General features: G+C 40.1%; 1 protein-coding gene across 3 annotated transcripts in view; it reads right to left on the reverse strand.

Annotated features, from left to right (window-relative positions):
• Positions 1-14,159, reverse strand: part of PIR (pirin) — a 99,449-nt gene that overhangs the window by 4,674 nt on the left and 80,616 nt on the right. For all 3 annotated transcript variants that reach the window (XM_063083800.1, XM_063083799.1, XM_063083801.1), the window contains one exon: positions 5,929-6,011. In XM_063083800.1, the coding sequence (XP_062939870.1) occupies positions 5,929-6,011 (83 nt within the window). The remainder of the gene's footprint in view (positions 1-5,928; positions 6,012-14,159) is intronic.

Raw genomic sequence — 14,159 nt, forward strand, 5'->3', positions numbered from 1 at the left:
TTAACAATCATTAGATCATTTCATTATATTAAATTATTTAAATACTTTAAGTAATTAACATGTTATAACTGTAAGAGTCCTATCGTTATTAAAATTATACATATATCACATATATAAACTTTTCAATAAATTTACTTATTAGAAATTGATGCTGTGATTTGGAATTAAGGAGAACTGTAGTTCTGTCAGAGGTGAATTACACACATACTTAGCTGTGTGTGGTGCTTTGTGCTCTGACAACTTAGGTAAGCTGGGACGACGTGGTGGTTAGTTGTGGTGCAGGGAAAGACAGGACAAAAAGGTCAGAGGTGCTGGTAGGTTCCAGCTGGTCCTCATTCTCCTCCATGCCCTATCCAGCTCTTCTTCCTGACTGCTAAACCTGCTGACCAAAAGCAGCCCTAGATCCATCCCCAGACACGGGGCTGCAGAACTGCAGATTTCTGCGCTAGACCCCTCCGTCTGTTTCCTTTTGGTGGCCTCACATTAGTGAGTAGATGTGTCTGCATTTCAGATGAAGTGGTTGGTGACTTCTCTGATTCTCCAACTACAGCTTTGCTACTTTATTTCCACAGCTCCTCCCATATGTAAATATTCCCTCTGAGACACCCCAAAACAACAGCTCCAGCTGAGCCCGGCTCCCAGCCTGCTAACCACACGAGCAACCCAAAACACCATCAGAAAAACTCTCCACCGCACTTGTGAGAAATAAATCATTGCTGATTTAAGCCACAATTTCGTTACTCGCTAACAGACAGCTGGACACTATGTGTATCTTTTGAGGCTTCTCTTAGGTTTGTCTAATTTAGGAGAAGTCAATATATAAAGCCAAAATGATCATGCACTTTAGAAGGGAACAGTCAAAATTTTGAAAACTTCACCAATATCCTAATAATATAGCATATTTCTAAATATATGACAAGGTATATTATATCTTACTATATCATATATTTAATACTTCTAATACGAAGCTCTTTAATTAGAAATCATTCCAATGTTACTAGCCCCAGAATATTTATTACTAGATTCAATAAAAATTAATAATTAATTACTTAATCTTCCATGTATTTAATAAAAACTGCCATATTTTACAGGACTGAAATTTGTTTCTCCCCTACCTTCAACTAAAAGAAAAAAAAAAAAAATGGGAAAGTAGGGTAGAATGGTTTCTTCCAAAGACTTAATTTACTCCCTTACAATCCCAGGGCTGGTGTCACTTTATACACTCAGTCGATGCTTTAATCACTTCCTCACATTTAAAAAATATCTCTGTTTAACCATTCCCAGGCCTATTTTATTTATGCATCAACACTTTATCTAGCTATAACCCAACTAGCTGTCAAAACATGCAAACGTGAGCCCAGCTGAAAATCAAAGAGTAACCCTAAAAATGTTTCTGCTAATTCAGATTTTAAACCCAGGTGTCATAAAGCCCATATACTAAATACTACTCCTCCACTTTTATCATAGACCCTCACTTGATCCCTGCTTACTCTTGCTTTATACATAATTCTAACAATTAGGCTTTGTGGTTATCAATCTGTAAGAGATTTAAAGCTGGAAGACAGGAAAGCACTACTGTATAACACCACAAGAAAACTGTCAGCTTAATATCCATGATGGAAATGAAAAAACAACTATGAAAAAGAGGCAGAAGAGCTTAAAAATTAGTCTAGGACCACTTAGTGTAGGAGCAAGCAAGCCTTGAAGATATCATCACATTTTATAGCTCAGGACAATGATTAATATACATGCTGATGACCCAAAGTTATGAGTAAATTAAATTATGCATAATATAATCTAAGCCCATAGGAAAGGGGGAGGTTTCTATTTAAATTTTTTTTCCCTATGTGATATTTAAGTGACTAAAAATTTGACAAAGAAAAAACCTCAGTTACCACAAGAGATTCCCTAAGGGTTTAGGAGTGGTGAAATTTTAGTGTGATACAAGAGGCATTTGAAAGAAAAGTATCTCAGAAAAATAGTTCCAATCATTGGTACTACATCACTTATAAGTTGATCTGAAAGAGAATGTCACTTAATAGTGTTCTGAGATGTTGGTTTTTTTGTCAGGGGCAGGGAGACAGAAGTTGAGTTGTAGGGTGAGGAAGTAGGAGAGGAAAGATTAGGGGTTAAGAGAAAAGAGGAGATGTGCTGATGCCTCAAGATGAAAGTTTCTGAATCCAGAGAGTGACAAGCATGCCCTGTAGATTACACATTTTGGAATGATAAAGTTTTAAAAATAAAAGCCTTGCTCTTTTTGATATTACTCAAATAAAATGAGAAATTATTAAACTGCTGGGAACTGAGGAGTTTGGTTTCTACCATTTCAGAAGTATGGAGGATGGTTCAACCTTCTTTTAATGACTTTTCCACAAATTTAACCTTTGAGTGGCCCCTTCTCCTCTAATCTAAAGCAAATCTGTTTCATGTCTTTTTCTTTTTTTAAATGGGCCATTTTTTCTTTCTTTAACTAGCCTCCTTGGGTGAAATCTGATCATCTTTCTGGATATTCAGCAGCGTACTGATGTGGTTGAAAGTCCCAGTTGCTGTCATCTTGAAAAATCCTTGTCTGTGGTGAGCTTATCTAGGGTGTGAAATGATGAAAATCAGCAAAAGCAAATAGAACGAAAGACCTGCTCAAGACATGAGTCTTTGTGTGGCTCTAAGTCAATGCTTTTATGGGATTTGATAAAACAAACAAACAAACAAAAAAAACCCAAAAACAAACATACAAAGGTACCAGAGCATGTTTAATTACCCCAACTAAAATTTATGATGTTTTGGGCCCAGACCATGTCTTTTACTTTGGTGCACCTTCTCAGTATTCCTGGTACAGAGTTAGACCCTTCTAGGTTTACTTAATAATTTACTTTTTAAAATTGCTCTTGATATTCCATAAGTATTATTGCTAAGATATGTCTTGAGTTCCACTGATATTAACAAGAAACGATTGAAAGCCCAGATGAAAGTTCTATGATTCATTTAACTTGATGGTAACTTCTAAACTATGAGTATCTATCTGGTTTGTTTGACTGGTTATAAATATAAAACTTGAGATAGCAGTAAACCTAAGGGCATGCTTTTGCTTCAATAACATTCTTTATACTGATATATTACCTGAAAAACTTACCAGAAAGAATCTGAGTTTTAGCATGTAATTATTCCTATTAGACTTCATTGTTTACATTTCTTGGGCAATAGAAAGATAAAACAATAAACTGTTATCAGTTTTTTAAAAAATAGCGGTTTATTTCATCATAAAATTTTACATATAAATAGGCAAAAAAGTTGTCTCTAGCTTTAATAGGGTGTTTTGCTTTATTCCTGTCTTTCAATGTTTATTTTAATCAAATGTTACATTTAAATGTCCAGAATAACCTGGGGTTGATTCCAATCTCTAAGAACTCTGAAAGAGTTAAATCCATTTTGAAACCATTGTTGTGGTTTGGGCTTTCTGCAAGAAGTCAAAGGGTCTAGCATAAAGACTCTTGAACCTAGCATAAACCAAGCCCCCCTGCAGTTGTCATCCACTATTTCAGACTTACGAATAATGGTCACAGAAGGCAATGCACCCTCTGAGTGAGGAAGTCAGGGGTCCCTGCAGGCCGGCATGTGCTGGCCTGAGATGGGTCAAATAAATGCTAGGATGGAGCAGGGAAACCTGGGCCAGAGAGAAGGTGTGATCCTCTATGTCATGCCTTCCTAGCCCTCCTCTCCTGCCCTGCAGATTGGCCACCCTAGAAGAAACTGCCAATACTGCTCGTCAACCATGAAGATGGATGTGACATGGAGGACACAGAAATGAGTAGTGAAGAAGAACAGAGCCAAAAGAAAACCGGGGAGCAAATCAGCTCCTCATTCTTGACCACAATTTAGTGCAAATGAGATTAAGGTAGCACTAGAAAGTCACGTCTTCCTTCTTTATCGAATTCTCAAGCTTAGGCTAGTTCTAAGCAAGGATAACCCTGGCTTGGAGCCTGAGTGAGGCAGGGTCCTTTAGGGCCTTTTTCTTATAAGTACTTTGTGCTAACCGATTGTGCAACTGGAGCTTCCCTTAGGGCCTTTTTCTACCTGTAGCAACTGTTATGTCCCCTAAGCCTTCGGGCCTAAGGTATGAATCCTCATTAGGTAATGTGTGTGATATGACTATCTGTTAAATTAGGTGTTTGGATAGTAAACTTTCCAGCTACCATCATTGGGCACCTACAATGTACTAGACCAGGGACTGGCAAACTTTTTCTGTAAAGACTTTGAAGGTCATCTAGTCTCTGTCACAAATTCTCAAGTCTGAAAGAATGGTGTGAAAGAATCCACAGACAACGCATAAATGAATGGGTATGGCTGTGGTCCAATAAAACTTTATTTATTAAAGCAGGTTTGAATTTGGCCTATTTTTGGTCTATTTGGACATAATTTACTGACTCTCGTGCTAGCTCTGGAGTAGACCCTTAACTTACATAATATCAAATATTCTTTCCAACAATCTCATGCAGTTGGTGTCATTACTTCAATTTTGCAGACAAAGAAACTGAAGCTCAGAGAAGTTTAGAAACATGTCCAAAGTCACATAGCTAATTAGTGGCAAAGCCAAGCTTCGAACCTTGACAATCTCTTTTCTATTGTCATCTAAGGGGGACTTTCTACTGTCCTGTGGATATAAGTGACACATGCCCCCTTTAAATTTTTTTACATATAAATTTTTTGTAGAAATCTTTATAAGGCTTTGATGGCTCAGGCTATGCTCACACACAGCAACAGTTACAGAATTGCTGCCCGTGGAGCCAGGAGCGTGGCTTGCCCAGGGATGGAGGGTTTCGGCCGACTCTTTTCTATCCTGGCTACCCCTGTCCTGGCTCCCTTCATCACTTCTTCTGGTGTTCCATTGCAGCTTCCAAATCCTTAGTATGTGCAACGTGCAGAAGAACTGAAGTCTGCCAAGTTAAGCCATATAATGTAACGAACTAATCTGATATCAGTAGGTTTTGGCCTATGTGTAGCTTTCATGCCTCTTTCCTGTATTGGGATGAAATACATGAAATTGCCATTTTGTAGGTCAAAAGTGGCAGTTTCATACGGTTCAACCTAACATTAGAGCGCACAGACCTTGAGATATGCATTTTTTCTGGTGCTTACGAGGTTTTTCCTTTGGCAGGTGAGCTGCCAGGAAAGTAGGCTAAAATATAATAATTCCTCAAATCCACTGCGTTCTATAATAACAGAGTCAGTCAGGCTGCCTCTCCATCAGTCACCTGCACACTGAAATAGTTTTCATTCCTGCTTTTCAAAATTCATCTTTTCAGGAGCTTTTGCACAATTGTCTCCTTAGTCCTCTTTGTTAGAATGACACAAAGCAGTCAGACTGGCTCAATAGACCCACAAGATGGTAAGTGAATTACCCAGGGGAATGAAACAGACATGAGAAAAAAACTTGCAAACCTGGAAAAAAAAAAACCTGCCAAGACTCCTAAAATATCAGAAACTTTACTTAAAAAGCAGGGATTCATCACAAATGGACTATGAAACACATTATATACTCCTCTCAGTTCAAAATGGGGATTACTTGCAAAGGGCTCTATGACTATGCATGCAGATTTATACTTATACTTCTAGAGGGCTGATCCACTTTCACTCATGCTAAAAACAAAATAAATCAATTCTATAAAGAAAGAAAATTAAGCGACAATGAGGATGTGTTGCCTCCAGATTCAAATTTCTAGGGACTTTAGATGATTCCTGAAGGTGAGCAATCAATATAGTTAAAACTTTAAAATAAACCAATAGAAGTTAATGGAAGGGGTTGATAAGCTTGTGGTATAATTTCTTTCTCAAGGGAGAGAGAGAATGTGCAGCAATATGGGAGATTTAGGCATTTTCCTGGAAACTAGTAGAAAGCGCAAGTTGAGAAAATTAAAAATTTTTAATACTTACCTTGTTCTCCACCTGGACACTGTCACCTTCACCGAGCACTGCTGTGTGATGAGGTTCTATTTTTTGCTGTGCATCATCAGGCCCTGCAAAAAAGATGACCCACTGACTTTAATACTAATACAGTACATTTATCATATGGTTCCATATTTGGTTAACTACATAGCACCATAATATTAATTTTGGGTTTTTTGGGAGGATCGAACTCTGGACCTTGGTGTTATCAGCACCAAGCTCTAACCATATAACATTAATTTCAATTTCAGAAATAACAGGTTTAGGAAAATCTCCTTAAATCTCTTGGTTAATTGTATTTGCTATTATCAAAGTCTGAAGCTGGTTGGTTTTCAGTGTAGAAAGGTACAGGGAGGTGCATCCTGTATTATGTTCTCATTTACACTTTTAATGTCAGGCCCGAATAGTTCAATAGATAAGCAAAGTCCTTGTCATGATGTGCTCATAAGAATGTTTCCTTGGGTAAATTATAAATGTTATAAGAATTAAGTATACTTAGGGAAATTAATGTCATCATTAATTCATTTCAACAAATATGAGGATACTTCAAAAAACTCATGGAAAGATTTATATTATCTTTTAGTTCTATTTTTCCACCAACTTTTTGAAGTACCCTCGTATTTATCGAGCTCCTACAATTGCCTAGTACTATGGGGAAATACAAAGGTGTACAAAGCAGATTCCTTGCATACCAATAATTGAAAATCCCATCCTGGCAAATTAAACATATATGCACAAAATAATCAGAGAATAATTCAACTGAAAAATAAGTAAGCTGGATAGCTATTAAGCAATAGCTAATGAATTATGAACAAGGCCCTGTTCTAGATGTTGTGGAGAGGTCTTCAGGATGGATGTTTCCATTCCTTCTATATACTGAGACTCACAGATGAAATAATGCAAATGAAATTGTCTCTTCAAGGCAACAATAAATTAATAAACAAAGTTTAATAAGAGAACAGGGGCCGTAGGGGCTCATCCAGGTCTAGAGGCCCCAGGGATTAGTTGTGGAGGAGATAAGACTCAATTGGAGCTCTGCAAGATTAGATAGACCTACAAGAGACAAAGCTGGGAAGAAGGGCATTCTAGACAAGAGGACAGATCATGCAAAGTTAGTGTGTGGGCATTTCTGGGGGAATGGTGAACCTTCTACCATTCCTGGAACATTTTTCTGGGAAGAATAGTGGAAGGATAGGCAGTCTTTGGATCAAGGAAAGACTTGAAAGTCATGCTTATCCATATAAAATTGAGAGCTCTTGAAGAGGGTGTATGTGTGTGGGGGGGTGGGGTGGGAGGGAAATGGTCAGATGTGTGTTTGAGAAATAACTCTGGGAGCAGAGCACAGAATAAATTGAAAGGGGGCAAGACTGAAGTGAGGGTGACTTGTTAGGAGTTTGGTGTAACAGTCCAAGTAGAAATGAATTACAGTCTGAACTGGTGGAATGGAAACAGAAAGAGATGGATTTGAGAGGTAGAGTTGAGAAAGAATCTAAAGGATTTAGCAACAGTGGGAGAGAGAAGAGCCTACTGTGATTCTCACCAGGAGCAGAAGACTGTAGTGACCTGAAGATTCCAACAGCAGCTCTGCAAGAGGAGGCTGGAGAATGGACAGGCCAAAGTCGACTAGAACAGCCACAGGAGGCCGGAAAGGGGGAGATTTGGGCTGGGTCTTTCAGTTGGGTAAAAACCAAACATATAAGATTCCAAATTCGGTGGTGAGCAGCCCAAAAAGATGTCTAAGGGAATACACCTGCATGACATTTTGGGTTATAAATAAGGGCATTCACCTGACATGTTGGGGGTTATTGGGAAAATATAAGGAAAATGGTCAGGGCCCCTCGGATGTTTGGAGTCTTGCCGAGCATCTGAGGTGGGTATGCGCGTGCGCAAGGGTGTTCCTTGTTATTGTCCAACGTGATTGCGCATGTGCACCCGTGTTTTTTTTTTTTTTTTTTTTTTTTGGATTATGGACTTGAGTATAAAGGATTAATGGCGCAGATGCGCGAAGCTTCTAGAGGACGCTCCAGGAAGACGTATTAGGTTGACCGCATCTAGCTCTGAATAAAGCCCATTATTTCTTCACCCATGGCTCCAAGGACCTTTTCCTATTACCTAATTCATAGACCTGCATGTGGAGGGTTTGTGACCCAGTCTGGACAACGGGCTCGAGGGATCTGTGAGACCGAGCCCTAGCTCTTCATGAGGTAAAGCCGAATAACCAATAAGGAAGTGCTTATTTAAATGAAAACAGCCTGAGTAATTATTATAGAAACAGAAACATAATTTGTAAATTTGGGGCATAGGGGAGTCCAAGCATAACTATATTTTCTAGAGAAGTCCTTCTTACCTCCACTTTGGAAATAACCTATATGAGGCAGCAGGGTTCATTCTGATGCTTGCAAACATGAAATAGGATTCTATTAGAGCAGGAGTTCTTAACCTGGAATCAATGTGCTTCCAAGGGGTCTGTGGATAGAATTTTAGGGCATGTGTGGACTTGGATGGAAGATAAATTACATGCATATTTTCACTAACACCTAATTGAAATGTATCTTTTCCTTCAATCGTGAATGTAGCCAACAAACCACAGTATTATTAGTTGGATATCAATGCCTTTGTCTCCAATAGAAATCACAGATGCTTTAAAATCACACTGCAGTGTTGGAGATATCTCAAAATATAGTTGATGTTAATCATTGCTTAGAATTTAGAGTAGACGTGCTGCCAGATCATGTTATTTCAAATGTCATTAGGGAAGCACACATATAACCATATCATAAACTTCTTATTTTAACATTTTAATAACTGCACTGAATTTAAAAACATTATTTGGGAGGAGGGGGCACTGGCAGATATCATAAGGATCCACAGCCCAAAAAAGATCAAGAATCTATATCCCAGAGGCAGTGTTATGCAGGTAAGTGTTTAACAACTGGTGTTTGGGTATGGGGGGTGATCTGATTTGTAGTGTGTGCCAATTCCACGGTGTAAACACTCCCACTGTGGCCAATTTCAAGGTACCAATGTGATGTCAGAGAAGAGGTGCACAACCAGCTCCTGCAAGATTCAGGTCAACAAATGTCATGGAAGTGAATGACAGAACTTCATTGCTTTTCCACTTATGCAGGGGTTTGGCAATAAAAGAGAGATCTGGGAGTTGAAGAATCTCATACAGAGTGGGGTAATATTTTTAACTGTGATATGGAGCAACGTTTTATTAAGTGTGCTTTACGGAGATCCCCTGTGAACAATGAATGTCTTTATCTTCAACTAATTCACACATACCCACGTGATCCACAACTGACCCTAATTTTGTCATGTAGGATGTTTCATGATACAGACCAAAACAGTTTATAACCCCCTTCACTACTTTTTAATGGAGTGAGCTAACAAGGGACAGTGTTTAAAAATAATGCTGAATTGGTATTTCTCTGAATTCCCTATCAGAGCAGCTTGCTTGACTGCAGTGTTCATTGGTCTATGAGGAAATCTTAATTTAGAAACAAAGAGTTCAGCTTGTCCAAAGAGCTCTAATCCTAACTTTATCTGGGATGCAATTTCTGCCCATTCTCCTTGCAATCGCTGTGTTGATACTGAAGACACCATTTGAAAAGCTCCACCCTAAGGTAAACCTTTAGGTTTCCAGGTTAATAACAATTATAAGTGTAACTTAGCTTCTGTATTATTATAGGAAATGTTTAAAACAGGGTCACAGAAAGCAAAGACTGATTCCATCTTCATTTCCAGGTCATTTCTATGATATTTCATCCATCTGGTTATCTCCTGAACCTAAAATAAGTCTCAAAGAAAATATATCTTATTGTTGCTGGCTACTTTCAATTATAAATAGAGCCAAATCAGATAATAAATAGTTTCCATTGGGAATCTTTGCCAACAATGTTAAATCTAATAATGCAGTCAAGGAAAATTTAACTGAAAACAATTTAATTGCAATTTTTATTCCCTAAACAGTAACAAAAGGGCAAGATATAGGCATGTGTTCCTTAACGATGGGGTCATGTTCTGAGAAATATGTCACTGTGCAAACATCACGGAGAGTACTTACACAAACCTAGATGGTACAGCCTGCTGCATACCTAGACTATGTGACATAGCCTACTGTTCCTACGTGAGTAATGTGTTGTGCTACGACATTATGATGGCTACAATGTCACTAGGTGATAAAAACTTTCCAGCTCCAACATTATACTTGATATTGGTCCTTCTATAAGACTGGTATTCAAAGCTGAGAAACTGTAGCATGCTTCAAGGATATAGGACATAAACTCTTCTACTCTTTTGATTTCTGCATTAATGTGTGATGTAATTTTCATCATGGCTGCATGAAGGGATTCAGCACTAGTATCTGTGGGATCTATTGGTTTTCTGACCATGCAGTTTTTATTTCTTTTGATTTTTCTTTTTATCATATGCTGAGACCTAGTCAAAGGATTTTTTGTCTCAGTAAAAGACTGCTGTCAAAGGTAGGTTTGTCTGTCTGTCTCTCTCACTCTGCTGCATAATTTTTAAAGCTACAATTTAAGAGTTAGCTTAGAAGGCTCGCCATTTCTGAAAAAAGCAAACGTATCAAAAATTAAGATCCCTGAAAAGCATAAAATGAATACTATCAAATGAATCTCCAATAAATACTTTATTTTAATAAGAAAGTGCTAATTCCACTCGTCTTATTTTAGCTCTGTTAACTCCTTTTCTTCAGGGTGTCTGTAGTCAAATTAAAACCACCAATGTCCATCTTTTAGGCACTTCCTGTGTCAATATTTTAATAGCCTTCCTAAATTTTCATTTTATGTGGTCTCCCTAGATTATTTTCTCAACCCAAATTGCAGTCTATTTATGCCAGCTTGATACACTAGGTATACATATTTATAACATCTTTTTAAATGGATCAGAGGTGCCTGACATTTGGAAAAAGACAATTACTTGCTATCAATTCCTGCCATCTGTGGTTGGTTGGTGTCATCCTAGTTTTATAAGCAAGATAAAATTAAGGCAGTAAAGTCAGAAAGCATTTTTGGGATTCTCTATAGATTTTATTCTTTTTTAAAATTTATTTTTATTAATATTATTATGTTTTTACATTCTATAATGTTGTGGAGCAGTTGGGAGGGAGAGAGGGGAAAGGGGAAGGAAATGGGATGGAAGGGGGAGGAAGGAGAAAGGGGGGGGTTGAAGCCTGTGGCACCCCCCTCATTCCCACAGGGGAGATCACAGGGCTTCCAGTGGTGTCTTGGTCATTGCTGGGCTGGGTGCAGATGTCAGGGGAATGTGGCAAAAGTCCTCACCTCCCACCACCCCAGCTCAGGAACCCAGGGCCCTTCTTGCTTTGGCTCTGTGGTCATCTCTGGGCTGGCTGTGGGGGTGTGGCTGACTCCCTCAGTCCTCCACAGCCCCAGCTCGCGAGAGCCCAGGGGCCCTTCCTGCAGTGGCTTGGTGGTCTTCGCTGGGCTGGTTGCACATGTCGGGGAGCTGTGACAGAGGCCCTCGGCCCCCCAACACCATGGCACAGAAAAGCCCGGGGTGCTTCCTGCAGTGGATTGGTGGTCATTGCTGGGCTGTTTGCATGCATCAGGGGGCATGGCTGAGGTCCCCGGCCCTCCCTGCTTTCTGGCTTGGTAGCCCAGGGGACTTCTGGTCTTTCTCTGGCTGTGGGTACTTTGTTTTTTCTTTCAGTTCTGTGTTGGATTATTTGCTGTTCCTACCACTTAAATTCTGCACTGCAACTAATTTGTTGTCCTTTGCTTACTTCTAAAATGGGGGAACTTCCTGTGGGGACCAGCACTGGAGCTCCGGGTTTGAGCTAAATTGCTGCCTGTTGCTGATTCCCAAAAAGGCTTTTTGTGCAGCTCAGGTCTTAATGGTTGACTTTATAGGTACTTCCAGGTCTAGTGAAATCTGGTGTGCCTGGGCTGTGTAGAAACTCTGGTCTGGGCCTGAGTCTTTTCATCAGACTGCACCCCATGCAATTCTATATTCCTGACCAGTCTCCTCTGAGTGGTCCTACGCTGGCTGGGGGAGTAGATCAGGTGTTCTTGCTGTCCCCCATTTTTCCCCCAGCCACCACCCGTACTCCAAACACTTCCCATGGGATGGGCCATGAGCCGGTCCTTTGCAATGACTCATCGGCCTCTGAGTTGCTCCTTTTCTTCAGTTATTCTAGCTCCTGGCTCCTATGTGGGTCCTCGGGAACCCTATTAGTGGTCTTGCTGGCCTGGGGGCCACCAAGACCTTCTTCTCCCCTGCTGCCTCCAAGCAACTTCATCCGAAGGGCACAGCTGTGGCTTTTGCCAGCTCCTGCTCTGTGTGCTCAGCAGCTTCAGCCTGGAAGTGGCCAAGATTCAGCTACCACTGAGCTACCACCAGAAGCCCCCTGGGCTCCTCTGTCAGAATGAGGGGGGTGCCACAGGCCTCAACCATGTCCCCCTCCCCACTTTCCTGTCTTCCCACCCTATCCTCCTCCCCCTTTCTTTCTCCCCCTCCACCCAACTTCTCTGCAACAACATCTTAGAATGTAAAAATAATAACAATAATAAATTAATTATTTTTTTAAAAATTCAAATGAGGTCATTTGACCAGTCACTTATTGGTTAAAGCAGAGTCCCAAGAGACCAGTTTTGTGAGCTAGATTCTCTCCACAGTCCAGTTTACTCTGGACAGTTGCAACTTCACTCCAAGGCCACAGACCACAACCCTATCTACCACCAGATGCTTTGCACTTGTGGCCCACGGTCACAAGGGGGGACAAGGCCACTGAGTAGAAATGACTCAGGAAAATCCTACCTCACCTTGAGAAAAAGAAGTTGGACGTGTAGGTCATTCTTACTCGAAGAATTGCAGAGCTTTTCACTTATTAACTTCTTGGACTAAAGGTCTGTCAGGAAATAAGGCTGAAACTACTGATTAAAACAGGTTATGAAGATTACTTGTTAACTTTTCTCCCCTTCCACCTCTATAATGTCATTTAAACCAAAACCAACTGTGAGCTTTTGTAGAGCCCACAGGCTAAAAGAAGTTTTCAATTTTTAAATGGTTGAAAAAAACAGTATTTCATGATAGAGGAAAAATACATGAAATTCACATTTCGGTGACCGTGAAAGTTTTACTGAAACAGCCACTCCATTTGTTTACGCATTGCTTGTGACTGCTTTTGTGCTACACAGACAGGGCTGAGTAGCTGCAATGGAGACTGCATGGCCTGCAGAGATGAAAATATTTGCTATCTTGCCCTTCACAGAAAGTTTGCTTTTTCTCATTCTACACAAACATTTCTGGTATCCTTACCATTGTAGAATTCATTTGCTTCCTATATTTTGTAGCTCTTGAAATCATAAATCAGGGGTGCCACCTCCCTAAAAATGTCTTTTCTCTTTATTTTTATAAAGTACTATGTGATTCTCAGGATTTTAAGAAGATCATAAAAACAAATGATGCCTTAGCTATTCCAGATGGTTCACATAGTTTAATGTGTGTGCACATGGACTTATGATACTACGACTAGATTTTTTTTCACTTTCTCGAGTGCTAAAATAAATGAATATTGTCTCCGATCCATAATTGAAATGCTATTCAGTGAAAGAGGAACTGAGCCCATTTTCACCCTATTAAGAATAAGTTTAAAGTACTGTTATTTTACAGAAGTATAATTTAAGGCAATTGAACACCCTTTTGGAGAACGTAAAGAATGGTTTAAGTAGTTCTGGTTGTGGCCTTCTAGCTCTGGGCTAGAGCCCAAGGAGGTGGCCATGTTAAGGCCCAGAATGTTCACTACTGGCATCTCTGCAGGAGCAGGGTAGAGAGCATCCAACCCCAGAGGGTCTCAGTAATGGGGATTCTTGGCCTGCACCTTGGGATGCCCCACCCTCTCCTACACCACCCACTACTGTCCGTGGGGATGAGGAATGGGAAACGGGAGATTGGTTCTCTTACTTCGGGTTTTTCTAGAAGCACAGCTGGAGATGCATATTCTTGTGCAAGAAGTTTATTTGAGAGGTGATCCCAGAAAACGACAGTCTAGAAGTCAGGAGAGTTCGATAGACAGCGAAGGCAGACAGTGGAGGGTGTGTCATCAAGCACTCTTCCACTGTGGGGGGCTTGATTCACCCCAGGGGGGACTCTAGGGAAAGGCCTCTCACGCAGGCCTTAGAGTTATCCCACCTGAGGGGTCAGGTAGCTTCTGGAACGTTCATTCTCCAGCACTTTCA

The sequence above is a fragment of the Cynocephalus volans genome, chromosome X (genome assembly GCF_027409185.1).
Source record: "Cynocephalus volans isolate mCynVol1 chromosome X, mCynVol1.pri, whole genome shotgun sequence".
Taxonomy (NCBI): domain Eukaryota; kingdom Metazoa; phylum Chordata; class Mammalia; order Dermoptera; family Cynocephalidae; genus Cynocephalus; species Cynocephalus volans.